This window comes from Pezoporus occidentalis, unplaced genomic scaffold (assembly GCF_034315485.1).
Source record: "Pezoporus occidentalis ecotype Australia unplaced genomic scaffold, CSIRO_AGI_Poc_V1 ctg26, whole genome shotgun sequence".
NCBI lineage: Eukaryota > Metazoa > Chordata > Aves > Psittaciformes > Psittacidae > Pezoporus > Pezoporus occidentalis.
In genome coordinates, this window is record NW_026914502.1 from 1,899,937 (window position 1) to 1,925,939 (window position 26,003).

The following is a 26,003-nucleotide window of genomic DNA, read 5'->3' on the forward strand; positions in this document are numbered from 1 at the left end:
CTCTCTCTTGTTTGCATTCAGACTTCATTCAATCTGTCCGTATCCATTAGAAGTCACAGAAACTTAGTGAGATGGAGCTTTAAATACGTAACTGCAGCAGTTGCCAGATCTATAGCTTAGGAATTGACCGGCTGCTGGCTGGCAAAGGGTGGTCCAAGGAATTAATTGTACCCTCTAGATTCCAGTGCATAAGCTGTGTACGTGGCAGATGGACTTCTACAGTAGGAAAGGATGCTGCAAGGTGCATAAAGCTGGGGCAGGGAGGGAAGGGCCATCAAAGATGAAACAAAAAATAGATGCTCCTATAAACTTCCGTGTAACACAAAGCCTCCTGAACTTGGGCTTCATTTACCAATGGAATACCATCGTGTACAAACTTATTTTCCCATTAGTGACCTCTGGAACGTCTCCGCACTAAGTGGTGCTGGAGTACAACAAAAAGGGCAGCCTTCTGCTTCTGTAAAAGATGAAGTAAGGTCATGCTCCTTCTTCCATATATCATCAAGCAGTAACAGAATAGAGATAGGACACCAGATGAGGCCCAGGAATCTGTGGAGGTCTCATTGTTCCCATCAGAGGTCACTGAAGGCAAAGCTAAATTAACTAATGTAGGGACTCTACTTTGTGCCCATCCTGGCACTGAACCAGAGGTTCTGATGAAGGAGAACCAGTCAGCGGTGAGGACACAAGATTGAAAAGGCAGGCAGTCCTCCATAGCAGAGGAGTCAGATCAGGCTGACCGAGATGCAGAGAGGCAGTGAGTGAAGGGTACTCTAGAAACACTTTCCTCACTTCAGGATGAAGCCAGATTTCTAAGGTCAAGGCAGTGCAGTGTGCCTGGGAGCTGGCAGCAAAAAGGACCCTCATGACCCACTCCCACACACAGCAAACTGTGTCACTGGGAAGTCCCTGAAGTTTGTGGCGTGTTTCCAGCATGGAGCACATAAAGCTGCCAGATGAGGTTGTCACAAATCAGTCAGCTTTCAGCTGGGAGACTGAAGGGAGCTGGCACACATGGCAAGAGACCACGTCTGCGGAAGCTCAACGTATTTTTCTAAGCTAATACTGAAACTGTCACAACACTAAGGGTTAGGGGGGCAGCTAATATATTCAGCAGACATATCTACGTGTATCGAGGGTACCAGATAGGCCTGGTTTTTGCTGGGATTGCTGATGGATGGGACAGACCACGTACAGATAAAACATGCCGTCTTCTCTATCAGCACCATTAGCAAGGGGAGTCAATAGTTAACATACCTTGACAACCAAAACCCAGCTAAAGCTTGCATTCAGCCACCAGCATCTTGACTAAGAAGGAAAATGAAGAAAAGGCTTTGTAGACAAAGAGCTCGTTTTCTTCTGCATCAGTAGATGGTGCTGTTTATATTCTAGCACAGGTTACTTCTGAGAAAGTGCTTCTGTGCCCGGCGGTGAAAGCTCTAAGTGCTTTCCCTACACCCTCCTTTCCATCTCCTTAAATTGACAGACCTTTTTCCCTCTAAAGTGGCTGGACAATAATCATATTAGCACTCAATGGGTTCAACCATGAACTTTAGATGGGTCTGTCACGGTAAATAACCAAAGGAGTCAGAGAACACACAGGATTTCTGTGCCACTCTGGAAGGCACCACTCAGTAAATGCTAATGTGATCTTCCCTTTCTAAGTGCCCCTGAATGCATCTCGCCACGGTTCTGTCCATAGCAGGACTGTGCTGAGCAGCAGATGACACCCACCGGACAAAGCCCAAACACAGTGCGTGTGAGCGCGCAGTGTTTAGAACCAGCATAAAGATTTGACGCATTGGAGACACATCAAAACCACCCTGAATGCTTTCGTTACACCACTTACTCCCATTAGGCTACCAGAACCTCAAACACCCTAAACTGTCACATTCAGATCAAATTGGCAAGGGCAGAATGAGGGAGGACACGTCCTGCAAACCCCACATGAATACCAGCCCCTTTTCTGATTGCCCAGAACAGAGGCAGCCGTGATCCAGCCGGTAGTAAAACCAGCTGTCCACAGGCAGGCACAGATGCCCTTGTCCTCTGGAAATGCAGCATCTGGGTGTTTGTTCCAGTCTCCTCCCTGAAACTCAGGGAGGTTGTGGAATATCACGCAGTCTGTAAATAGCCTCAGAGGCATGACGAAACAGAATCAATTTCTGGGATAATAGGAGGAAAATAAGCCCAAATATACACACATAGATCAAGGAAGTTGGCAGCTTACATAAAAGCACTATAAATGATGCAGAGCTGTGCAGGACTCTGTCCTTTCCCATTTGCCTTGTAAGATTATAGCCTTCCACACTGGCATTTATTTTTCTCATGGCTTCCTATTGAGTCTGGCACTAGAAGTTGCTCTAAAGACAATGTATTGTAAGAAATGACCTGGAATTAACCTATACCACAAGATGCATTCAGCCCATGACAACAATGGTAAGACCACAGATCACAAAGAGTGGCACTGACACCACTGAGGTAGCAATACAGTGCAGTGCTTGTCAATCAGCTTTCCCAACAGGGGGTAAAAAAGCAACCAGCTAAACCAACACCAACCCAAAATATACCCCCAAAACCCAAGGAGGTATCTGTTCCGTTTGCTGCTGCCTTAATTTCATGCAAACCTGGTCAGGGTTGTTATTCTTCAGAGGCCTGAGATTGAGTCCATCTCTGGCAGTGAAGGAAACCCACAATGAACCACATGGAGAAAACTAAGTCTTCCTCAAGAATCAGCTCCTCCACAGATGCCCTGTGCCCTTGGCAGGAGGTAGGGTATTTCCTCAGAGCAGCTGAGAAGCAAATAACTGGGATATGAGTCTCTTTCCCAAGTGGCAAGATTCAACACGTCCACAGATTCTTCCACATAAACGGATAAGGTTTATATGTCCAGTACAGGTTTCCAGTGCTGCCCCTGCCCTGGCACAGTCCTTCCATATGGACTCAGTTTTGCTCTTGCAGTGGGCCTCACAAAGGTTTCAAGGACATGTTAGCACCACCATCCAAGGGTCAGTGCCTCCGGCTACTTTAAAGAAGCATCATGGGCACCTTTGTTAACTGTCCTTTACTGAAATGATTCCAGTTCTCCTCTGGGTCTTTCTCCCACCTCTGTCTCTTTATTCCTTACCTCTTCCTCGTCTCAAATCTCACCTCTCTTTTCCCCCGCAGTATTACGCAAAGACCCATGCTCCTATTCAATCTTGGATGCAATGGGTTCATCATTAAACTCAAGAATCCATAACCAGAGGAATTGCCTGAGAGCAAAGGAATTAAGCTCAAAGTGCTGCACAGACACTCAGGAACTGCCTGCCCCAGCCTGCATTTTCACGATCTCTTTCTGAGCTAGAACATTCACCTTGAGAAAGCACTGACTATAGCACACAGATAAATATGGTTTGGCACTCAGTGCACTCTGCTTTTTCCTTCGTCATTCTAACGAAGCACCACAAACCACAGTTCTTTACTCCCGACAGAAGCCATGCACCTGATAGCCCAGAAAATCCTTTCCTGTACCTGAAGCATCTGTCTCAGAACTGCCATCCTGCTGTGGTATCTTGACCTGACATTTACTGTACATACATATTGGTTTGTTTTCACTCCATGCTTTCCTCTCTCAATTTAAGCTACCCTTTGAACAGGGATGGGAGGAGGAAATGGAAACAAAGGAGGATAAGACAATAAACTGTCATTGGCAAAAGACTCCAGCTCCTGCTGAGGGACTGGGTCTGGTTCTGTGCTTAAAGGAAGAAAGATGAGAATAGAACAGAGCTGGCCTGAAAGGAAGAAGCTTGAAAAGCTCTCCAAATTAACACAGTTGTCTGCTGGAAGGGTCTGAAGTTCTGGCTGCTCAGCTTATCATAAGAAAGTCTTCACACAGGACAGATGGATGTGTTGAGCATTGTAAAATCCTCTAAATAAACCTTAGTTTGGGTTAAGGTAGCAGAAGATGCTCGCCATAAATCACAGACATCTGACATAAAGCAGCAGTTCTTGATCCCACTTTTGGATAACAAACATCTTCATCTCTGAGCTACAGCAAGGCGGCTGCCCATTAACTGCTGACCTCAGTGTGCTGGGGAGGGGAGGGAGGGATGTGGCTGATCCGTACAAAGTAACCCTGCAGTACAGTAATACAGCATCTCTCTGGCCGCTGAAGAAGCTGGTTTGCTTTATGAAGTGCTGATTGTGTGGATACATCCAACTACTTGGCCAGCATTTTTTAAGTTTTGAAGATCTGCATGCCCTCCCCTCTGGCTCCTAATAGGAGACATCAGTGACATGCTGCTGAAGGCTTATGCATGCAAACAAGCTTCTTGTTCTCCTCTTAGCACTGTCAGGTCTCTCATATGGGGTAAGAAGCTTGCCCAATTGTGGCCCATCCCACGCTTCCTCATCATTAGAGCTTTACCTTGTGAATCAGTGCAACAGAAGCACTCCAGCCCTTCGCTGCAGCTAGGGAGGCAGGTCAGGAAGGAGTGCTCAAAACGTAGCCTGCCCACAGCAAGCTACGAACTGTGCAGCTCAGGGCAGGAATCCCTCACCCCCTTCAGGACCAGGATGGTCAAAGCAGTAGATGTCACATTGGGAAAGCAGAGATAAAGGATGTACTGTAAGTACTCTAGCCACGCATTAGTGAAACTCCTTATACTAGTGCTCTGCTTCCCTCCTTTACTTCTCCAGACTTAAAATTTAACCACCTAAATCATCAATACAGCATATTTAAAAGCACTGGCTTCAAAGTGAGAAATACGGGTAGTATTTCAAGGTTACTTTGTCAGGCTCTCTACAACCACAGGGAAACATTATTCAGTTGATATGTAAGCGTTGTTAAAAGCCTCCTAGGTAGGGTGGAAACTCCCTCACTCCAGGAATTTTAGAAGTACTAGTATAACACCCTTCCTGAAATCCTGGACACATTTAACTTTAAATACCTTAAATATCCAGATTTGTATTGCAATAAATGAGATGTGAATTAGTGCTTTCAGCAAGTCATTGCAGGTCTGAACTTGCAAATATAGAACTGTTCAGGAGAAAAGCAGAGCCAAGACTGAATATGCATCCTAGATTTGTCTGCACAAAGAAGAAAACGTTACTCCAGTGTATGGAGGAAATCATGTTTCTTCTCTACTCGGGAGAAGCCAGCCTGCATTCCTCATTCAGTGATATCCTTCCATCATGGCTTTAAACAATCTCACAGAGCTGCTGCTGGGTAAGAGGTGTATTCTGTATCCGAACTGCCTGCAATTTGATGTAGGATCATGCTGTATATGCATGCACAACATTTATGGATTCCACTTGATAAAGTGTTCTGATATGTTTCAAGGATAGACAGTCCAGTAAGAAGTCTTTTATATCAAGCTTTAAAAAGCTCTTCAGTACAGATTCATTTCTGTATGCCTTGTCTCTGGATTTCAGCATTGCCTAAGCTGAATGGATGGGCACATTGAAATATGACTGATAGCAGGGAAAATAAATCAGTGTCAAGCCACAGCATTAGTGTAGGAATCACGCATCCAATTTGTATCTGTTTAACCAGTGAAATAGAAACCTTTGTGAGCTACAAATGGCCTCAGCCAGAGCTGGGTTTTTTTGGTTTGTTTTCCTCAATCAAACAAGCTATCAACAGGGTTATTTTAAAGAATGTCCTTAGCCTTTCGCTATAGAGAAAAAAAAAGCGCTGGGTTTTGCATGTCGACAGCGTTATCAGTGCAAACTTTTGATGTATACTAGAAGTCAGTGGTGGTTAATAGAAAAGCAGTCTTATATAGAAAATTCTAACTTCCTTTTTTGCACTCCACAGTTTTGTTACTGCTGCTGAGTTGTAGCACAACTCGAGGAAAACTGGTTCAAGGCACATCAGAACCTGCACATCTGTGCAGCTGAACAGCCCGCTGTGAACACAGTATGAACCCTCTGTCCCACAATGTAAAGTCACGATGTTTATGCTTCAAACACAGAAAAAAAGCATTCACAGAATCATGGAATAGTTAGGGTTGGAAAGGACCTTAAGATGATCCAGTTCCAACCCCCCTGCCATGGGCAGGGACACCTCACACTAAACCATCTCACCCAAGGCTCTGTCCAACCTGGCCTTGAACACTGCCAGGGATGGAGCATTCACAGCCTCCCTGGGCAACCCATTCCAGTGCCTCACCACCCTCACAGGAAAGAATTTCCTCCTTATATCCAATCTAAACTTCCCCTGTTTAAGTCTTAACCCGTTACCCCTTGTCCTGTCACTACAGTCCCTAATGAAGAGTACCTCCCCAGCATCCCTATAGCCCCCCCTCAGATACTGGAAGGCTGCTATGAGGTCTCCACGCAGCCTTCTCTTCTCCAGGCTGAACAGCCCCAACTTCCTCAGCCTGTCTTCATACAGGAGGTGCTCCAGTCCCCTGATCATCCTCGTGGCCTCCTCTGGACTTGTTCCAACAGTTCCATGTCCTCTTTATGTTGAGGACACCAGAACTGCACACAACTGTATTTTACTGTATTCAGTAAAAGCTGCAAACCAGAATGGTCAGCCTTTACAACAATTCGCTCCCTTGCCCAGTAGCTGCAATATCCAGGTTTGGCTAAAACAGGATTGCTTCCAAGAGCTACAGCAAATAATTCACAGTCTCCTCTCCACTTTAGCATGGTGCTATAACTTCTAACATAAAGTTTCACTTCAAGTACAGGTTAGAGCAAGGGATAAGACTGGTGCTTTATGCAGGATGCTTGGCTCACAGCAAAGATGAACAGCTTTAAGCATGTACTGAGAGGAAAATAAAGCTCAGTGCACAAAGATCAAAGAGTAACACTAACTTGTAGTTAGCATAGCAAGTAACTCCCTTGCTTGCCTCATTTAATTTTCAAGCTTCAGGGGTTAATCCACCTCCCTTTACCCCCTTTCTGCATTCCTAATACGACACTGTCTGTTGGGGAGGTGTAGGTAAGGTGGAAAATGCCTTGCTCTACATATTTCCTCCACTTGAAGGGAATGCTGTCAAGTTTCTGAACTCCATTTGGAAAAACCTGTCTTTTCAGTAGCTACAGAAAGTGGCCTAAGTAGTATTCTACAAGCTACATATTTTTAGCACACTTTCTCCTAAACCACCAACCAGTTTTAAAGACAGAAATGCCATCTACTTCTACAGTGCTCACACAGAGGGGAAAGCACTGCTGGATGCTTTGGTGTCATTCAACTCCCATCCAGTCACACTCTTTTGACACAGATTTGAGCCTACATACATGTACAGCAGTGGTGATGCGGAAGGATGCTCAGCAGTTAAATCAGCATCTGAACAGAAATACCTAAATAGTAACCAAGCTGCACAATTGCCTTCTGCATTTAAATGCTATGCAATTGTGCTCTTTAGGTTATAACAGGAGAAAAGCCACTCATGCAAATATTTCTGCATCTCTGGACAGTGCTACAAGTAAAGTACTGACTAAGCAACGTAGCAAGAATTTACTAGCACCAATAAAAGCATGTAGAGTAACTCTTTCCTAAGCATCCACTGTGGAAGTGGGAGCTGCACACACACAAAAAAGGTGACAAAACCACTCTTAAGCACCATATTGTCATAGAAAAAAGCCTTTCTGAAGTAGTCAGACTCAAAACAAGAGTTATTAAGCACAGGACGTGAATGGAAGGACCACAGTAGCCTAGATTAGAAACAAAGCAATAACCATGGGATTCTTCTGCTGGTTTATTAATCTGAAGGAGCAAAACCAGCATGCTTAGGGATGGTCAGTTTTCAGCAGTGCCATCCTTCCAAGAGAACATGTGCTTGTTAGCCAGGAAGCCGAGTGAAATGTGTCATAGCGCTTCTGTTGGGAAAGCTTCCTCCTGCTGAGGATGCAGCATTTGTGCATGAGAATAAAGCCACCCATGGCATCCAGCAGGGTCCGTGACTGCATTTTCAGCTTTTACATGGAGACAAGTTAAGTCCATGCCTTGCCTTTTCCATGCAGAAACACTAATTCAAGATTCTTACGCCTAAAGAAAACACCTTAAGCGTATTTAACACTTACTTTGGCCTCTGGGAAGTGCCAGAATGTTCATGTGAATGTCAAATAATCACTTTATAGCCTTGCAACAAACGTTTTGTGGGACAATACAGCCATTTTCCATGCACCTCTGCTCCCTCTTTCTGCAAATGCTAACAAGTCGCTGACAGCTTATACTACAAGGGAGCTAGGACACACTTTGCTGTGCCCAAATGTGCTGCTGAACAGGAAGTAGTAAAAAAAGTTCTAACAGCCGTGGATGTGGTGAGACAAGCACTGTTATCTGCTTACCAGTTATTTCTTTAAATAGAGATGCAGCCACAACACTGTTAAGATGAAAGGTTCAGTAGTTGAGTGGTTCGGTTCAAATTCACTACTCCAATGCATCACTGACCACTTTTCAAGGGTTACCTTCACAGTCATCATTTCGAATCTTCACCTTAACCTACATGTGCACTAACTAGATCTAAGCGGCCCTTTGGCTGCACTGCAAACGTACCTTGGCTTACTGTTAGATATTCCTCATCACTGTTTCTGACTTCACAGACACGTGCATGAATGCATCCCTTGATTCCCAGTGCTGGGAAGAAGCAGCATAAGAGATTGAGAGTTCAAACCTAGAGACAGCAGCCTGAGTTACAACAATTCATTAACTGTGATGCTAGTTAAACAACACTGGAGCGCAGGTGGTGTTTTGCTCAAAGCAAGGGTTATCTTCATTCAAAATTGTATCTGGGAATACTTCACTTAAAGCAGAGCAAATTGAGGTCACTGCAACAGAGAGGACAAGCTTATGACATTCTCTTAGCCAAACACTTAAGCCAGAAGCAATGGGTGAGAAAGGAGAAAGTCCACTGTGCAGGCTAAGCTGGTTAAAGGGCATACTGCGGAACTGGAATCAGCTTCATCACTTTAGCATGAAGCACAGTTGAAGGAAGAGTCAGCTATTAGCTCAGGTTTCTACTTCAGGAAGGCACTAAGACTGCTAAGGGAGATTCTCTACAAGGCTCCAGGCCACATACATAGAGTTTGGGTTTTCTATGCTAGCTTTAACTGAGCTGCATGGACACTCTCACAGGAGTCCCAGACAGCTTTTAAAAGCATTTACAAGCACAAGCTCAGTAGTTTTGGAGCAATATCTTGCTCGCAGTTTCTTCTTGCGCTGGGGTCAATGGTGGTAGAGTTGCAAGCTTGTTACAAAGCATGGAGGGCAGCCCATTGGCTTCACTAGGGAGTCTCACACGAGGAATAGTTGCAGGATCAGGTCTTTGACTTCCCAGGGGAAAATATTTGCTCACGCTCTTTGTATAAGTGTGTCAAGGGGGAATTACAATAATCCTGAAACCAGGTAAATGGATTATAGCAACTTCAATAGGACATCCATTCTTCTTGTGGCTACTGAAAGCATTATCACTGGAGATTACATCTCTCTTAGGATATAGCATGTGTCTGAACAGAAAATAAGACCCACTGAAGTCAGTGGAAAGGCCACACTCCTGCCGGTTTTGGATGAGGTGGCATCTGTTCAGTTTTCTCTCTGCTAGTCATGCAGAGACTGCTCAGCTATCTCACAGCACAGAGCACAAAACCCCCACCTCAAGCTGCACACGTGCAGAGTTAGCTTCCAATGGAAATTTCGACAGTGCAGAGTTACCCAGATAAGAAGTTTTCTCTTTACAGCTCTCAGTAATAAGGTTTTGCAGCATTCAAAAGAAAAACGTGTGGTTTCTCCGCAGGAAACCCATGATACCGTTTGTAATCAGAGCCATAATTTCAGGGGCAGTAAATGTGCTTAACGCTGGTCTGAGAAAATGGTGAAATTCAGGACTTTGTCTACAATGCACAAATGACACTGATTTCTTAAAGACATTAAGTGCAAATTTCCCTGTCAGGGTCAGCAGAGCTCTCTGCAGCGTTTGAGGCTGGCGGGAAAGGCCTCGCTTTTTCTGGCAGGTATTTTATGCCAGCCTCCCTCCCTTCTGTAGCATCATTGCTCATTTATGTTCACTACACAAAAAGCACCAGGTCTGCACCTGCAAGCTAAGCAAAGCCCACGCGCTAAGCTGGAAAGAACAGTTCCGCTTCTCTGATGCGCTGTGAGGTTAGAACCAGAGCAGACTCCACTTCAGCATAAGCTCCCCTCCAAACACTTCTGCTGCAGTTACTTGCCCCAGCAAAGCCTTGAAGATCCCTTACTAACAATACCTAAGACAGCACATTCCATACTTCAAACAGTCATTTACATCTTGCAGGAATACCTACGCTTCCCAAGACTTCTACTACAGTCGGTCTCCCTTTCATTCTTTGCAAGGGGGTTTCCACTACCCCACTTAGCATTAAAAAGAACAGTTTCTCCAAGAAAGGCTGTAATTTGAGTAGTGATAGAGAAAGCAGGCATCCGAGGCCTGGTTCTGTGGTCAGCTGTGCAGTTTATTTCACCTTCAGGAAGCCACAATAAACATGCACGCTGCAGTCTTGGGAAAGTACCGGCAACACACATACAGTGCAAAACCGTGCTGCGCTAAGCGACTTCCTAAGTAAATAAGAGACCCAGATTTATCAAGCCAAATGCACTGGAGCCTTGTGCCAGCTGCCTATTCAATTTGCATTGCCTCCAGCCACACTTGAAAAATAGCTAGTTTTAATACTCATTTTCTAAGAAACAGCATAGGCAGTCCCCTGACGCCTTCTGTTGGCAGCATAGCAAAGACTTCAGTCTGAAAACAGAGAGGAAGGATTCAAGAGGGCTTTTCAGGGGAAAGCTACAAACTCCGAAACGTCAAGCAGGCAGTGTGCACTCACAGCCCAGAAAGCCAGCTGTATCCTGGGCTGCATCAAAAGGAGCGTGACCAGCAGCTCGAAGGAGGTGATCCTGCCCCTCTGCTCTCCTGAGACCTCACTTGGAATACTGTGAACAGTTCTGGTGTCCTCAACATAAAAAGGACATGGAACTGTTGGAACAAGTCCAGAGAAGGGCCACAAGGATGATCAGGGCACTGGAGCACCTCCTGTATGGAGACAGGCTGAGGAAGTTGGGGCTGTTCAGCCTGGAGAAGAGAAGGCTGCGTGGAGACCTCAGAGCAGCTTCCAGTATCTGAAGGGGGCCTGTAGGGATGCTGGGGAGGGACTCTTCATTAGGGACTGTTGTGGTAGGAGAAGGGGTAACAGGTTCAAACTTAAACAGGGGAAGTTTAGATTGGATATAAGGAGGAAATTCTTTACTGTGAGGGTGGTGAGGCACTGGAATGGGTTGCCCAGGGAAGCTGTTAATGCTCCATCCCTGGCAGCGTTCAAGACCAGGTTGGACGAGGCCTTGAATAATATGGTTTAATGTGAGGTGTCCCTGCCTATGGCAGGGGGGTTGGATGATCTTAAGGTCCTTTCCAGCCCTAACTATTCTATGATTCTATGATTCTGTGACTGTCAGAAGAAATTCTTTTCCCTTGAGACTTCCAGTCGTGTACAGCAAATTCCAGACTTGGAGGAGACTGCTGGGAATGGCAATGGTATTGTTATCCTTTTGAAGAAACCACAGGAAAATGTTCTGTCCTGCCACGGTTCATCTAGAGCCAAAAAAGCACTTCAAGTATAAGATTGCATTGTCTTCCTTCTGGAAACTTGCTGACCTCCTGTGTTGGTGTTCCAACAACATTATAATCTTGCCTTGGTCAGCTACTCCTTTAGCTCCATGCTCCCTGGGAAGAGCCTGCTATCTCATCACAGGAATTAGATATAACTAACATGTTTGGCTGCTGCCATATAACTCCTTCCTCAAAAAACACGTGTAAGCCTTTCAAGCTCATATATACCACTGACGCATAAACATATCAGTTGAAATAACGTTGTGGTAAGTGTGTTACTGTCTCCTAGAGCACGAGTACTTAACAGGCCACTTCCAGGCTTTCTAACTATTCTGTTCTGCACAAAGCACCATGCATTTTCAAGACACATCCTCCCATACACATCCATAACATGTTTTTTGTTGGGTTTATTTCTTCAGCTAATGCCAAAGAAAGAAAATCAAGATCCCTTTCTATGGCTTCCCTTCCCAACACAAAAAAGTTGTCTTTCATGCCTCCTTTAGGATGCTTCTGCTTGCCTTTCTCTAAAACAACAACATACTATTTCATAAGCTTTTCCTACTTTGTCAAGTGATCTTTCAGTCTGTTTCCCTCAATCATCCAAGTCTTCTGCCCAACAGTACTGTTTGACTCCATTTAAGCCCAGACCTGCTCCTTCACATACATCTGGGCACATCAATATTTAATAGTACTCCACCTACCTTCCCCCAGAATGTAAAGAGTAAGAGCTATTCTTGGCCAAGTCAGATGTCTACGTGACATAGATTCTTATTTTGGAGACGCTAGCAGCGTATCTTTACCAAAGATCACACGAGCTAAGCAGTCAGAGACACTTTCCAAGAATACACACCCAGCAGTTCATAGCTTGGAGGGGACTTCTAAAAGAAGAGGAAATGCCTTTGTACACAGTAGATGTGGGCAGAGCAGCATTACCTTACGTTCTTTCTCAAGTTAAGCACCATTTGTCCTTGTCTTCATTATACTGAATAACACCTCTTTAAGCAGACTACGGGCTCACTAAGTTTTTAATGTAGCACAAGAGAGAAAAGTAAGAAGTCTTATATTCACAAGGGATTTCACAGCCTGCAGCGAATAATTTCTTGCTATATCTAACAGAGCTTCCAGTCTGTTGAAGCCTGCCCAAAACTGTACCAAGCTCATATCCAATCCAATAGACTTTGCTTCTCCAAGCCAGTCAAAGCTAATACTGTACAACAATGATTTGCTCTTGGAGAGCAGATTTATTAACACACCACCAGGACTACAAACCCAGAAATCTCTTGCTGCATTCTTCGTGTCCACCTTTCCATCATCCCCCTAATTATCTGCAAAGGAGTTTATTCCTTGTAAGCTTCTTGTTCAGGCTGACAAGCATTTCATTCTGAATCCTCTGCAGATCTCAGATTTGCCCCTAGTGCTCCTAGCATAGAAACCAAGCAGCTGTCTCCCTTTTGACAATGCATACCTCCCACCCTCTCCAGCTTCTCTCTCAGTTCAGAATCCTTCCTTTTCTTAACAAGAGGCCTCCTCTTGAGATGCATACTCTTATCAGATGGCCCTGAGACACTTTGGTTCACTTGATCCTACAACATGGAACTGCTAAGGCCATTCATTATAACTGGTTAAAGCCTTCTCCTTCCCTAGGCTTGTAACAAACCCTTTACTTTCAAACATATGAACTGCAGTGTCCACAAAACTGGATGTCTTAGCTTCTTAAAGCAAAAGTTAAGACTAAGATCACAGAACACATTACTTACTGGAAGGAGATCTAGTTCTGCATTCTGGGTTACAGTGAAGTGTGATGGACCCATGCATTTTGGTTGAACAATGAGAAATTTTGAATCTACCTGTATCTATGAATGGGGTGTCTAAATTCAGTTGCTGGCAAAGGCCAAAGCTATGTCCACTTTAAAATAGCATCATTTTTCATGGTGATCATTACAACCTCAGAACCAGTATAAAGTGTAAGAATTCCCACAACTTTCAGTATTTTTACATCAATTTCTCCCCATCAGCTCACTTCATTATAATAAAGCTCAAGTAGTTAGGAGTCTATAGCCCCTTTTGGACTCAAATGGAAGGGTAAATTATATTAAACAAGACTAACCCGCTCCTTCATGTTCAAATAAGATGCTAATCCTGTAAGTTATTTTTTCAGCACTGATCTAAGGCAGTTAATATAAGAATAACATTCCAAGGTAATAACATCCCAAATAAGCATATGCTGCAAAGGACATTTTCTCACATAAGAGCCTTTCTTGAAGAGTAATGTTTTAAATTGCTCCTTAGAATACACTGAGGGCTATTTCTATGTATGTATTCCAAAAAGACAAACATTGCTATGTGATTCATTTCTTCTCTTGAGAAACCCTTCCCACTTCTGCATTATACATAATTGGAAATAAAACTGTTTGCTCTGCAGGAAATAAAACCCAAGAGATCCTCAGAAGTGAACAGAAAGCTTCTTTGACAGTGCTCAGAGTGCAAGCTTCCTCTGGAAGAAGCTACTCTGATTCAGAGGGCTTCTCTACCCAAACACAGGCATGTTCTCTTAGATTGTAAAGATAAATACACAGTAAGCAGCATGTTGATTTACCCTCTCTTTCCTCAACTGTTCTGGATTGTGAAACAATTCATAGACTTTAAAGAATGGAAGAAACATATTATGACATCCTTACCTGACCTTCCAGAGCTAGCAATGGTATGATTTCAGCATTACCTCTCTAAATCCTGTTTCAGATAAACTGTAGGCTCTCTCAGCAGTGCACTTTCAGACATGGTTCAGAAACCTCAGGGGAGAAAGAGTCAAAGAACACTCATAGGTAAAATAGCTCTGTAATTTAGTTTAAGAGGTATCTAAATACTTTTGTGGAATTCAACACAACATCACAAACAGGAAGGCTTAGAGTATGGGTCTCATAGGAATGCTACAGAAGTAGGTTTGTATCAGGAAAAACTGAACTAACCGTCCTGTATGCGCTCTTCTGTGGCAGGGCAAGTGGATAATAAATGCAAGTATACACATAAATAGCTTATCCCTGCCTTGGAGGCAAGCACTGAAGGAGCCTGCCTGTTTGCTAGCGAGGTTGTAAAAGCCTAAGCCACATTTCCTGTTTGTAAGACAGCGAGTGAAAGAAAGACGACCAGAGACATTTAAAATTGACAGCAACTCTAGAGGTAGATTCACGCTGCCAGGTCCAAAACAAAAGAGCATCCCAGATCTGCCAACATAACTTGATTTCCTGTTGGATGAAGGGCCGGGGAGCAGTCCTAGAAACAACACCTCCAGGTAAGCCTTATCTTTTCCCTATTATAAACTTGTGAACAAAGGAGCAGTAACAACACGCTATGGCAGACTACCAGTCTTCAAGAAGGTTGTTCTCAAGTCTAATTAGTAGTAATAATCAGGATGCTGATGAGTCGTCATCAACAGCTTAAAGCTGCATCAGTCAAGGTTTGTTAAGCAAGACTAAGCATTGGTGTTAGTTTTGCCCTTAAAATATTTACTGTGCTGAGGGCTTTACTTTACATTGCGCCGCCTCCCTTCTGAAGTTGAATCTGACAAAGCAATTAGTTGTGTGCTATTTAATTCCAGTTTAAGGAATCCTTTCCGGAGAATTAACCCTGTCTTAAAAACTCACACAGGTGGAAGCATCTTTAATGCTAATTTAACAATCATCAGTCTCTTAATGGCTTGCTTTTTCTAAGGGTCATTAACAGAACATTATTTATCTCACCATTTAATTGGAGAGAGTTCAAAAAGAAGAGCTAGTTTTATCTCTCTTAGACAAATTTGAAGACAGAAACAACAGGAAACAAACCATTACCTTCCTGTCATCCTTTGCCATGGATTCTCTAAACAAAATAGCTTAGGACAAGAAGGAATGAAACTTAGCACTTCTGCTACCTATTCTTTGCTGTTAGGAGGATCAACAACTGTTTCTAGCCCCAGTTTGTTAAATCTGGCCCCTTTTCCCAAAGGCAAGTACATGATTATGTCTGCTCCTTTGCTCATTTTGTTTTATTTTGTTTGCTTCTTCACTCCCCCCTGCCTCCAATTACAATATAATGAAGCCTGCAAAGAGAAAGCCTAAGAAGAAACGCCCAAAACTCTGTTGATTTCCATGTCTTGTCTCTGTTGGTGGAGAAAGTTGTCATAGGTTTAAACAGGAGAAAGAGCAGAATGAACGTCTTTAGAAAGTCTTTTGTTTGTCCGTATTCTGTTGTGTGAACAAAGTCCCTTTAGCTTACAGCAGTGTAAAATATTCTAAGAGGAGGTGAGTAACCTCATCCCTCAAGTCAGAAAAGTAAGAAACCTCATCCAGATGGAGTAAATTACCTAACGTAGATGTTCTACTTGGACACAGCTCCAAGATTGACCCTGTTTCCAAACAGAAATGAAAGCACAGCAGAATAGGAATGTATCATTAACACTAGAAATCTTCTGGCACTAAGTATTCAAAATATTGTCATCTTTATATTAATTAAATATAGTGCTCTCCCCACTCACCCATCCCAACTATTTCTAACAATAAAATGAGAATTGCCATAGAATCATTAAATGGTTTGGAAGGGACCCTAAATATCATCTAGTTCCACCCCCGCGTGGCGGGTAGGGCCATCCTTCCACTTGACCATTCCAAGGCCCTCGCCATGGAACCTTTGGATAGACAATGAACTCTTTTCTTCCACAGAGGAGCGCTTTACTTTAAGAACAGCTTCAATATGATTTCTTATGGACAAACTACTATCACTCTTAAGTATTCCCATCACAGACGGACTATCACAGAAAAGCCTGATGGATGTGAGCATATCCTGTTGGAATCATAGAGTACTATTCCCAGGGGCCTAATTTTTCCATAGGACTTTTCTTCAAAAACATAACAAAAGGTTAAAAAAATATTCAATTTGACAACAGTTACGCGAAGAAACCCCCTCAAAAGAGTGTTATGGGCTCTTTGGAATAAAGATGTAGTATGTAAATAATAAGACTCTGTTTTTTCTACATTTGACAATAGGCGACTTGAATGAGAATTAAAATTAGAGAACAGAATAAAAGACACTATTTCAGAAGAGGCTATAATTACTGATAAACTTCTTTTTTGGTTTATTTCTCACTCTCCATCCACATTCACCTTATCTTTCTTTTGTCTTTAGCACCACCAGGCTACTGTTGCAGTTTGCATCTGCTGTTATACATACAGGGACATCAGTGTAGTTATCTGAGGAAAGAAATTATTCCTCATACAGGTATTCATATTTACTGCTACTGCTCCTGTTGTCAAAGTAGTAAATATATAAATAAGGCAATTATAAATGTAAATAGCTAGCACATTGGCAACAACTATAAGGGTAGTACAGGAGCACCTGGAGAGAGCTGGGAGTTGTATAGCTGTAAAGCTAAGATATAAAATCAAAATCTCTCACGATTTGTCCTTGGAAATTAAGATTAACTTGAAACCAACATTAGTCAAGCACAGAGCACTCAGAGCAGCACCCATGTGTCTCCGATCAAGGTCTTTACTATGGTTTCATGGGCTAAATAAAAACAGCTGCTGTTTCTGAAATAGAAGTAGTGTTTTCTGACAAACAAATAGCTCACATTGCAAAGACAAAAAGCCTAAGAGATACTGAAGTCGCACTTAGGTTTGAATACATGCTACTGAAATACACAAGGAGAGGTTTAAGTCAGAGCTGTGGAAGATAAACTAAGCGGTGTTCAGCTAGGAATACACTTAAATGTTGTTTTCTTAATCTCCCCCCAGCCATGCAGTTTTCTAAATAACATTTAAGAACTATTGATTGTGAGATGTACAACATTGGTATGTTTTCTTCGAAATCCAAGTTTCACATCTTCTGTTTTGATTGAATGCTTTTAAAGTCCTAGGGAAGTGGGACTTGGCTTCCTCCAGTTCAGTTTAGGGGCTGAAAACATCAGACTGAAACTAAGAGATCTCCCATCCTGGAAATATCAGGGAAAAATAGGATTCCTCAATCACTAAGATAAATCACAGCATTCAATATGAAGAAAAAGGTACATACTTACGCCAGAGCTGTACTGTAGGTATTCACTCATTGTTTTTATTCTAATGAATCACAGGGCTGTCGTTTCTATCACAGTTAGATGCGCTTCCCTTCTCGTAGGCCACAATACTACATCTCATTCCTGGAAAAGGAAAAAGGGTTTGTAGGAGAAGAAACACAAAAATAAGAAAAATGGAAAACAATCACTTCAGAAAACGTATAAGAAGAGAAGGAAAGATGACTTATATAGGTACTACGTTGAGACTGATACAGCATTTACATAGGATGCAAATATCGAACAACTAACCAGGTTCCAAACACTAATGGTTCTTCACATGGCCTGATAACAGCTTCTCAAGGTCATATCTCCCTTCGTTTTAATCCCTTCTCTGAAAAGTGGGAATAATACATACCTGCTTTACAGCAGTGTTGTCTCTCCTCATGAACGTCTGTACCTCATTGAAAAAGTGCCTCTCAACATGAAAAGTAGCATTGCAGTGATGGAGAAACCCAAAACACCTTTGGCAGGGCTTAAGTAGGAGAACAGAAAGGAATGGAAACAGGATGTTTAGGTTAAAAGGAAGGCTCGACGGCCACTGGAAGTACCCTGTGTGAAAATCGGTTACAAGTCAAAGTTACAGCCTACGTGCTCCGTTTTGTTCCTTTTAAGAGAGTTCTGATCAGGAAGGAAACCTGCATTGTAGGAGGCCTTATGATTTGTGATTATTTTCACTACCAAGTGTCATCTGGTTTCATTGTCATAAAACATCTGTGGCTTGGAATAAAAACAAAACTAAACCAGCTTTTTCAACACCAGCAGAATTAGGGAATGGAACTTGTAAGGAGCAGTTCCTAAAGTGAGCTAGAGCCAGTCAGCCAAGGAACAAAGTTCTGTTTTCTCAGCAGGAGCAAAATGCATCGCCCCCTCCCACCCCTGACCGGCAACATGGGAAGGAGTAGTCCTGTACTTCCTTACCTCAGCTTCCATTAAGAAGCAAACAAATGTCGGCCTCCTGAAGGAATTCAGCTATATCAATACCAAATCAGTGTATTAAGGACCTGCTTGAATCTCTCTCTGACAGCATCATCCAGTCTTTCTCATGTTGACTGCTCTGCTCCAGGTAGAATTTTCATGTGATGCTAATGGAATTCCTAAGTTTTTGGGACAAGTCTTTACTTCAAACACTCCAAACCCGAAACATAACCATGGTGGAAAAATCCAGCTTCAAGCTCCTTTCACTCCTGTATTTGGGCTCAGCATTTCCTCTGTCAGGGAATGGTTCCGCAGGCAATTTGCAGCCACACTGGTCATTCTGGCCATTAAACTGCCATAAACAGGCCAGCTATCTTCTTCAGCATTGTCTGGGATGGAAAACTTGTACCAGATAGGTTAACTGAAGAATTAATTAAATGACCAAATACATTCAGTGCAGGGAGGTTCCCTCCTGGGTTTCTAATAGGGCTCAAAGGAGAGGCAAGTGCAGTGCAAAAGGAGGCTTTGTTCAGTTAAGTTGACCTGTGTTTCATCAAGTGATTCTTCAGGAGCTGTTTGGGTTTCTCTCTGCAGTCATTCGGGGGGGTTCACTGGTTCTCAGCTACCGCTCATCCTATGCCACTACATCCTCTGCTTTCTCAGGAAGGACAGTGAGGGTATGAGTACAAGTGGTTTTAACAGGAGATGCAAGAAAGCACATATCAACCTGTGAAATTTCTTGCAGGTATTGTTAAACCATGATTCAGAGACATTTCAAGTGAAGGAAGTTGTTTGGACTGACTTCATCTTCAGAACTACATCCATGAACTCCAAAATTTAGCCGGAAACTCGCTGCAAATAGTAAGTAAAAGGCAATTAGAAAAATCATTTAAAAGCTATTCACTAAAATGAGTTTTTTCTTTAGCAAGTTCTGATTTTTACTGCTTCGTACAGGCAAACCGATGGCCCAGCCTTTGGCTGAATTCCTATGAAGCAGTAGTTCACTTTATTGATGTTGCTTTCTTATTATCTAGCATCTGGTTTTGCTATGAATTATGTAGCTTGTATAGCAATGGCTGTCACAGAGTAAACAACAAAACAGCAGCTTCAGTTACAGAAAGCAAAAATCAACCAACTTAAACCACACAAAAGAATAGAGCAAAACTGTTAGACACCATGAAATACAGTACTATTTTCTTTCAGTTGCAGACATGGACTGCCATTTTTCTGTCTGGGGAGTTCTGGCCTTTTTGAGTTTGGCCCTGGTTGTTTCCTTGGTACTGAACGTTTCACATTATATGACAAAGAAGCAAGGTAAGTAATGTTGTCTCTCAGTAAGGAATGGAGCGATTAGAGCGTCTGTAGGGAAAGCCATCACTGCTGGGAGATTTCAAGCCAACAAACTGACTCATATGAATCATCTTTTGGCAAGAAAGATGCTAGTAGAGAGGATATAACTTAAAACCTTATAGGAGTTTTAAGTCAGGTATGATTCCAGAATGCTCGCTAGCTGCCTAACCCACTGCTAAATACAGCTACCCAAATCCAGACTCTGAAGACAAACCAACAACGTGAAGAACCTAGTTCTGGCTATATTTTGAAATCTATTTTTAACACCTGTAAGTTCCTTTTTTCAAATGTATTGACTCAAAACACATTTGAGGGAATTTTCTCCTCCCCAAGTTCCCGGATGCTTCTTTGAATTTCAGATTCATCCGCATTTTGTATGTAATCAGTTGACTTGGGAAAAAATACAAATGAAATAAAGATCCAATTGCTTTTCATCACGGGATGCTAACCTAGCTCTTAAATCAATGTGTCACAATAAGGAACTGATTTCATTTGTGCTAGAGGGTGACTACAGTCATACTCTGGTTTTGGTGAAAATTAGCTATGACTTTATGCCAGTGCAACCTCTCGTATGCATGCGGTTCTATAGGTGTTTAGTTATACAATCCCCACCACTCCCACTCAGGGCAAGCTGTCTTTACACAGGGTAAACCTTATCTATGCAACACACATAAGGGTGGGCAGACAGTGGTGGATTCAATCACATTAAACACACACACGTACATGATCTACGTGAGCAGAAGGTCTGTAGTTATAAACTGCACTCATAAAGTATTGAAGAATTAGATTATTACAGGATATTAAAAGAGCTAATGGAGTGTTGTGGGATGGGGGAGCTTTTTGGGTTATTTTGTCTTTTAGTGCTACTAGGCAGATATTTCTATAACGAACTATCACACTCATTTCCAAAACTAACCTTGAGCAAGGCTTCAGTCAGACTGGCTGCTGCTGCACTGTCATGGGATTGGAGATAACCATAGTAAATTCTGGAGTGCTGGAGCAGAGGTCAGAAAGTCTGGTGTTCCTGAGTTATTCATCAAGCTCGAGCAACAAATCTCTTTGTAGCCATTGCCTTTCTGTTTCAGAATCTTCATCTCTGTGGATCACAGGATATCTCTCAGAGATACAAGCAACAGAACTAGTAAAATAAACCCTTCATCATGTAATGTGAACACGATGCACGATGCACCCCCCCATGGCAGAGAAAAAGATGAGGCAGAAGGAGGAGGAAATGAAGAATTAATCACATTGCAGTGCCTTTTTGGGGGGCTGCAAGCTAATGTAGGCTTTACAGCACAGGGTTATAACACAAACATTTCTTGTATTAGTCAAAAGTATTTGAGGAGAGCAGGGGGACACCCAAAGGTCCTGAGAGGCAAGAGCTTTCAGTTTTATTTCTGACAGTGAAATCCGAAGTATGAAAGGTGACACAACTGCGCTGACGTGCTCTAAAAGGAGCACCTTTCATTTTCTTTTAACTTTATCTTTCCTCTTTAACAAATTTTCCAGCTAAATTATATAACGACTACGAAGGGACCAGCCCAAGGTAAGCTGGACAAAACCATCTCTTTCTGACAAGGATGAAAGAAGCAATACATAATGGCAGATGGCTTTGGAGGGGTGGCATGGGGGGAAATCCAGTATCTCATGCAGCCTGTCTGGAAATGTTAGGTTGTGGGAAGGGTGGTTGTAGGGAAAAAAAAAGAAGTTTTCCAAAGAAAACAGGGGGAAAAAGAAATAAAATCATGCAGGAGAGATATACTCCAGTCGTTTTTTTTCCAACAACAAAATAATTGCATCCTTATATGATAACTTTATCTATGAAAGAAATCAAGATAGAGCAAAATCACTATTTACTATCACTCAAACTCAATAAAACTATAATAATTTAAGAGAACTCTCAGAAAACAACAATAAATTACAGGCTGACACTTGTGGAGCAATAATTTATCTGTATTTACATTTCATACTCTTTTACGCGTGATGCTCAAAAGCGGTAAAACAGAGACGTTGCCAGTCCTCGGTATGTTTGGTCTTGTCTTTTAGATCACATGCAATTTGCCATTGTTACATGTGTGTAAAATGTTTTAGAGTAAACCAGTGGAATCCTAAATAAAGTATACTCTATGAATTAGAAGTATTTTTCCATTCCCCTTGTAGCTACAATAACCATCACGCAGAAGATGACCCAGTTTATGGCAACCTTAATCAAGATATTTTAGGTAAGCTTCACTTTCAGAGCAGGTGTGATTAAAAGATGACTGACCAGTATTGTCTGTGTTTCTCAAACCTGAGAATCCACTGCTTTTCAATTGCTGTATTAATACCTACTTGGGATAGAACTGCAAACCATCATACTGCAGTACTGCTAAGGCCAGATCTCATGCTGAATTTGAGGTTTTACAGTCCAAATGGTTCTGTTCAGCCAAATATCTCAAAACCAAGAGCGTTTGTGCATATAAAGCTGCATGAGGTGAAATGACATTGAAGCATGTTAAAGCAATCCAAGACATAAACTACTCATTACCCAAAGTCAGCGCTCCCACGGAAGCTGACAGAAACAGTTCTCTGCTATGGCTATCCACAGCTCATCAGCAACATTAACAAACATGCTGAAACAAGCCCAGCAGCTGAATGGTGAGCACACATAGCTTTTCTCTGCTCTAGTGGGCTGTAGTTAATAACCCTTTGCAGAGAAATACAACATTAAAGGCAATAACATCATAGAATTGCAGCTAGAGCTCAATATGATGAAGGTATCCCTCCCAAAACCCTTACAGTGTTAAAGCAGTATTTAGGTGACATGAACACAACTTTTTGTTAGCCTTATGTGGGGTTAAGCAAAACCAAAGTGTTTGAGCAGTAAAAATAAACTACAAACCCCAAACTCTTTCATATGGGGATTGCACAAATTTAACCAAGCCAACACTCAACTGCACGGGCTACAACAGTCTGAAAACTGCAAGGAATTAATCTGTTTTACTGATGACAAAAATCAAGACAGAACACGAGCAAGTAACTTGAAACCAGCTTACAGAAAACAGAGGCAGGAATAGAAGTTAATCATTAGCTGCTGCAACTCACACTTTCTCAACTGAAGAAAAGACTGCCTGTGCTGACAAATACACCACTATGTGGTTACCCAACAGCAAGACATCCTCCTAGCAGGCCAAACTGGTGCCCACTTAGTGAATAATGAGAAGCTTTTTCTCCGTATGAACACAAAATGCTTTTCATTTTCATTGTATGGCTGCATTTCTTAGCTCTTTGCCCCTCTGTAAGTAGAGGGAGAGCTCTGTGTGTGATTTTCATACAAAACAAGCTTCCATGAGAGTGCACTGGGGGGAGTTAGTTCTGTAACAAGGGAGGATCTGTTGATCCGAACATTTAAGACTCAGTAGTGTGTCTTGATAACTAAAACATTTTCTGCTTTGATACATTACAGAGGAATGTTGTTATGAACAGATGACGTCCCAGCCTCAAAGACCAGTTAATCAGCTACAGGTACCTTTAATTTGGGGTTTCTGAATTAGGGTAATGTGCTCTGCCTCCGCTCTTGTGTTTATCCCGTGACAATATATAACAAAAAACCTTTACGCTGCTCATCATGAAAATTACCATGCCTTAGTGTCTCAGGTCATCAGGGAATATAAGCACAGGCTGACCCTTTGCTCAATCTGGGTCATTACTGAGAGAGCAGGAGAATTATAGGCCGCTCATTTCCATCCATATGGCATGATGAAGCTCAGTTGCAGGCATACAGATCAGGCTGAATTTAGCCTGCATCTAGTGCAATGGCTTACGTAAAGAATTCTATTTAGTTTGGAAATTGAGCAGGTGAAAACACAATCTGCCTCACACAATCATCATGACTTTGACTGCTCTGCCCTGCCCAGCACAAAATATATATGTCTTAACAAATGAAAGAAGACTGCTTTGCTATTGATTTCTATTTCGTTGAGCTACTTGGATGCCTAAAAGCATGCAAGCTTCAATAAGATCTGTCTCTAATTGAAGTGCTCCTAGCATCAATTTCCTGAGTTGATTTGCAGGTATTTCAGAAGGACCAATTTCCAGCCTTATCTCTCAGGATACTTCCAGGGGGCAGAAATACTCTTTTCTTATCTAGACATTTGTTTTCATTAACTTCATGGAAACAGAATAAACTATGAAAGTCTAATGTCAAAAGTGCTCGGCAATCTGGCTTGAAAAGCACAAAGAATCAGAGGAAAGACACACACAGCATACATTTTGCACAGGAAATCGCAACATACATACAGACAAGAATTGCCCATATTTGATATTCTTTTGTTTCTGGGAAGAAAACCAGATCAAATAACGTCTTGCATCCCAAGGAACTCGGACTGGTTATGTAAGTGACCCTCATTCCCACAGTCTTTCCAACAATACCTTGATCTTTTCCTTGCTGCCACCTTCCTGAGAACATGTGTTATTTGCCATTAGGTTACACTGGTCTGTTTTCTGTACTCCGACAGCTTAATGCTGTGCATCATGAATTCATTTGCAGCTAGTTGGGGTACACTTCAGCCGCTATGGATGATTAGAATACAAACATACTCAAAGTCTTAAGCACAGTTTTAAAGCAAGCATAACTACTGAATGCTAAAGTGAATGTCCTTCTAGGTGGGGGCTGCCAATCAGATGTGTTATGCCTCGCTTGATCACAGTGTGAAGGGAAAACGCAGAAAACCGAGGAGAAAGACAGACCCTTCCTTAGAAGAGGGTGAAGAAAGATCGTCTAACCACACCACGATGGCTTCCAAAGTCAGCATTTACCTCAATAGTGAGCAGCTGGCTGCTGAAGACCCAGCAAAAGCAGAAGCCATTCATGATGACCCCATTCGATTAATGGGTTTAATTCATACTGCAAAAGGAGAGAACGTTTGAATTGCCTTCACGAACCAAATACGCAATCAGAAATTGAGATCTGCTTGTTCAGTCTGAGGGGACAGTGAATCACTGGAGATAATATTCTGGCAAACAGACATACCAAAAAATGGTATAAAGCGGGTAAGTTAAGTGTTCCCAAAGTGTCTTCCGAGCATATTTACAGCCTAAGCAAGAAATAAATGTAGATCCAGTCTGTGAATTTGAAAGACCTGGAGACATTTTAAAAGGCAGTTCGTTGTAGAAGTTGGTATCTCAGCATTCACATGGGACTGATTCCAGTGAAAATTAATCAGCGAATATTTGGGGTTGCAAAGGACTCTTGGAGATCATCTTGTCCAACCCCTCTCCCAAGGCAAGGCCACCTAGAATCCTTAGTTTAAAACAACTATCAAGTTTCAGACAGTCCCCAAAGACCCCCTCTATTTTCTGTAGCGCTTTGACAGAGCCTAACGTCTCTTCCAGAACGGTTTCAGCAATACTTTTGGCAGGAATCCATGTTTCATACTTGCACACCTCATGATTTAGTTGTTTTTCCCAATTAAAAACTGATCTGCTGTTCAACACTCTCTACTTTCCCACTGTGACCAGTCTGTGGTAGCAACACAGTATATCTAAAGAGAATTGCAGAATAATTTAACAGCTTGTTTAAAGTCACAGCTGCCCATCTTGCAAGATTTAACAATATCCCTACCTTTAGTTTCCTTCTGTGAGCAATACCAGGATACATCTCAACTCACAGCTCCTCCACTAACGTAACGTTGTATCCAGCTGCATTCAAGAGTCCACAAAGACATTAGTAAATGATCTGTAACAATAAATCTCTTAGACAGGATTTTTTTTCCTTCTGATATCCTATGTGATGTCTACATTGCTATTGGGTTTTACATTGCCGTTGTTCCCACCTATTTTGCAAAAGTCGAAAGAGCCTTTTATTTCCCCAAATAATTCACATACTGTGTGAACATTCATCTTAAGACTCGTCAGATGATAAGCTTTGATGGAGTGGGGGTTTGCTTCTATATTCTGGGAGCCATTAATTAGGAATAGCAGCAGGAAACAGCAAGGCATCCTGATGCAGCGTGCCTACCTCTAGGTGTCACAGTTAGTCCTTCTCAACAAAAGGATTCGTGCCTTTAAAACCTAGGCAGGGCACAGTGTCAAGGAGCTTC

The 26,003-nt window shown here is 42.3% G+C and overlaps 1 protein-coding gene and 1 long non-coding RNA gene across 3 annotated transcripts; one reads left to right on the forward strand and one right to left on the reverse strand.

Annotated features, from left to right (window-relative positions):
* Positions 1-368: 368 nt before the first annotated feature.
* Positions 369-18,798, reverse strand: LOC134166364 (uncharacterized). Its single transcript, XR_009965845.1, has 3 exons — positions 18,014-18,798; positions 17,623-17,742; positions 369-457 (listed from the first exon to the last, which is right to left on the reverse strand). It is a non-coding gene; the product is annotated as an uncharacterized LOC134166364 (long non-coding RNA).
* On the forward strand, positions 14,662-25,395 carry LOC134166361 (T-cell receptor-associated transmembrane adapter 1). 2 transcript variants are annotated; one of them, XM_062623941.1, is made up of 7 exons: positions 14,662-14,865; positions 19,319-19,438; positions 19,783-19,887; positions 21,433-21,469; positions 22,084-22,145; positions 23,369-23,427; positions 24,568-25,395. In XM_062623941.1, the coding sequence occupies exons 3-7, from the start codon at positions 19,785-19,787 to the stop codon at positions 24,829-24,831; spliced, it is 525 nt and encodes a 174-aa protein (XP_062479925.1). In that variant the 5' UTR covers positions 14,662-14,865; positions 19,319-19,438; positions 19,783-19,784; the 3' UTR covers positions 24,832-25,395. The 2 variants fall into 2 exon arrangements, with proteins under 2 accessions (XP_062479925.1, XP_062479926.1); XM_062623942.1 differs by lacking the exon at positions 14,662-14,865 and having other exon boundaries at positions 19,319-19,434; positions 19,777-19,887.
* The last annotated feature ends 608 nt before the right edge of the window (positions 25,396-26,003 follow it).

Bases quoted from the DNA above. Each gene is read 5' to 3' on its own strand.
- LOC134166361 (XM_062623941.1), top strand. From the start codon at position 19,785: ATGGACTGCCATTTTTCTGTCTGGGGAGTTCTGGCCTTTTTGAGTTTG. The intron at 19,888-21,432 runs GTAAGTAATGTT...CAAATTTTCCAG, and splicing joins TTATATGACAAAGAAGCAAG to CTAAATTATATAACGACTAC. The intron at 23,428-24,567 runs GTACCTTTAATT...ATGTCCTTCTAG, and splicing joins GACCAGTTAATCAGCTACAG to GTGGGGGCTGCCAATCAGAT.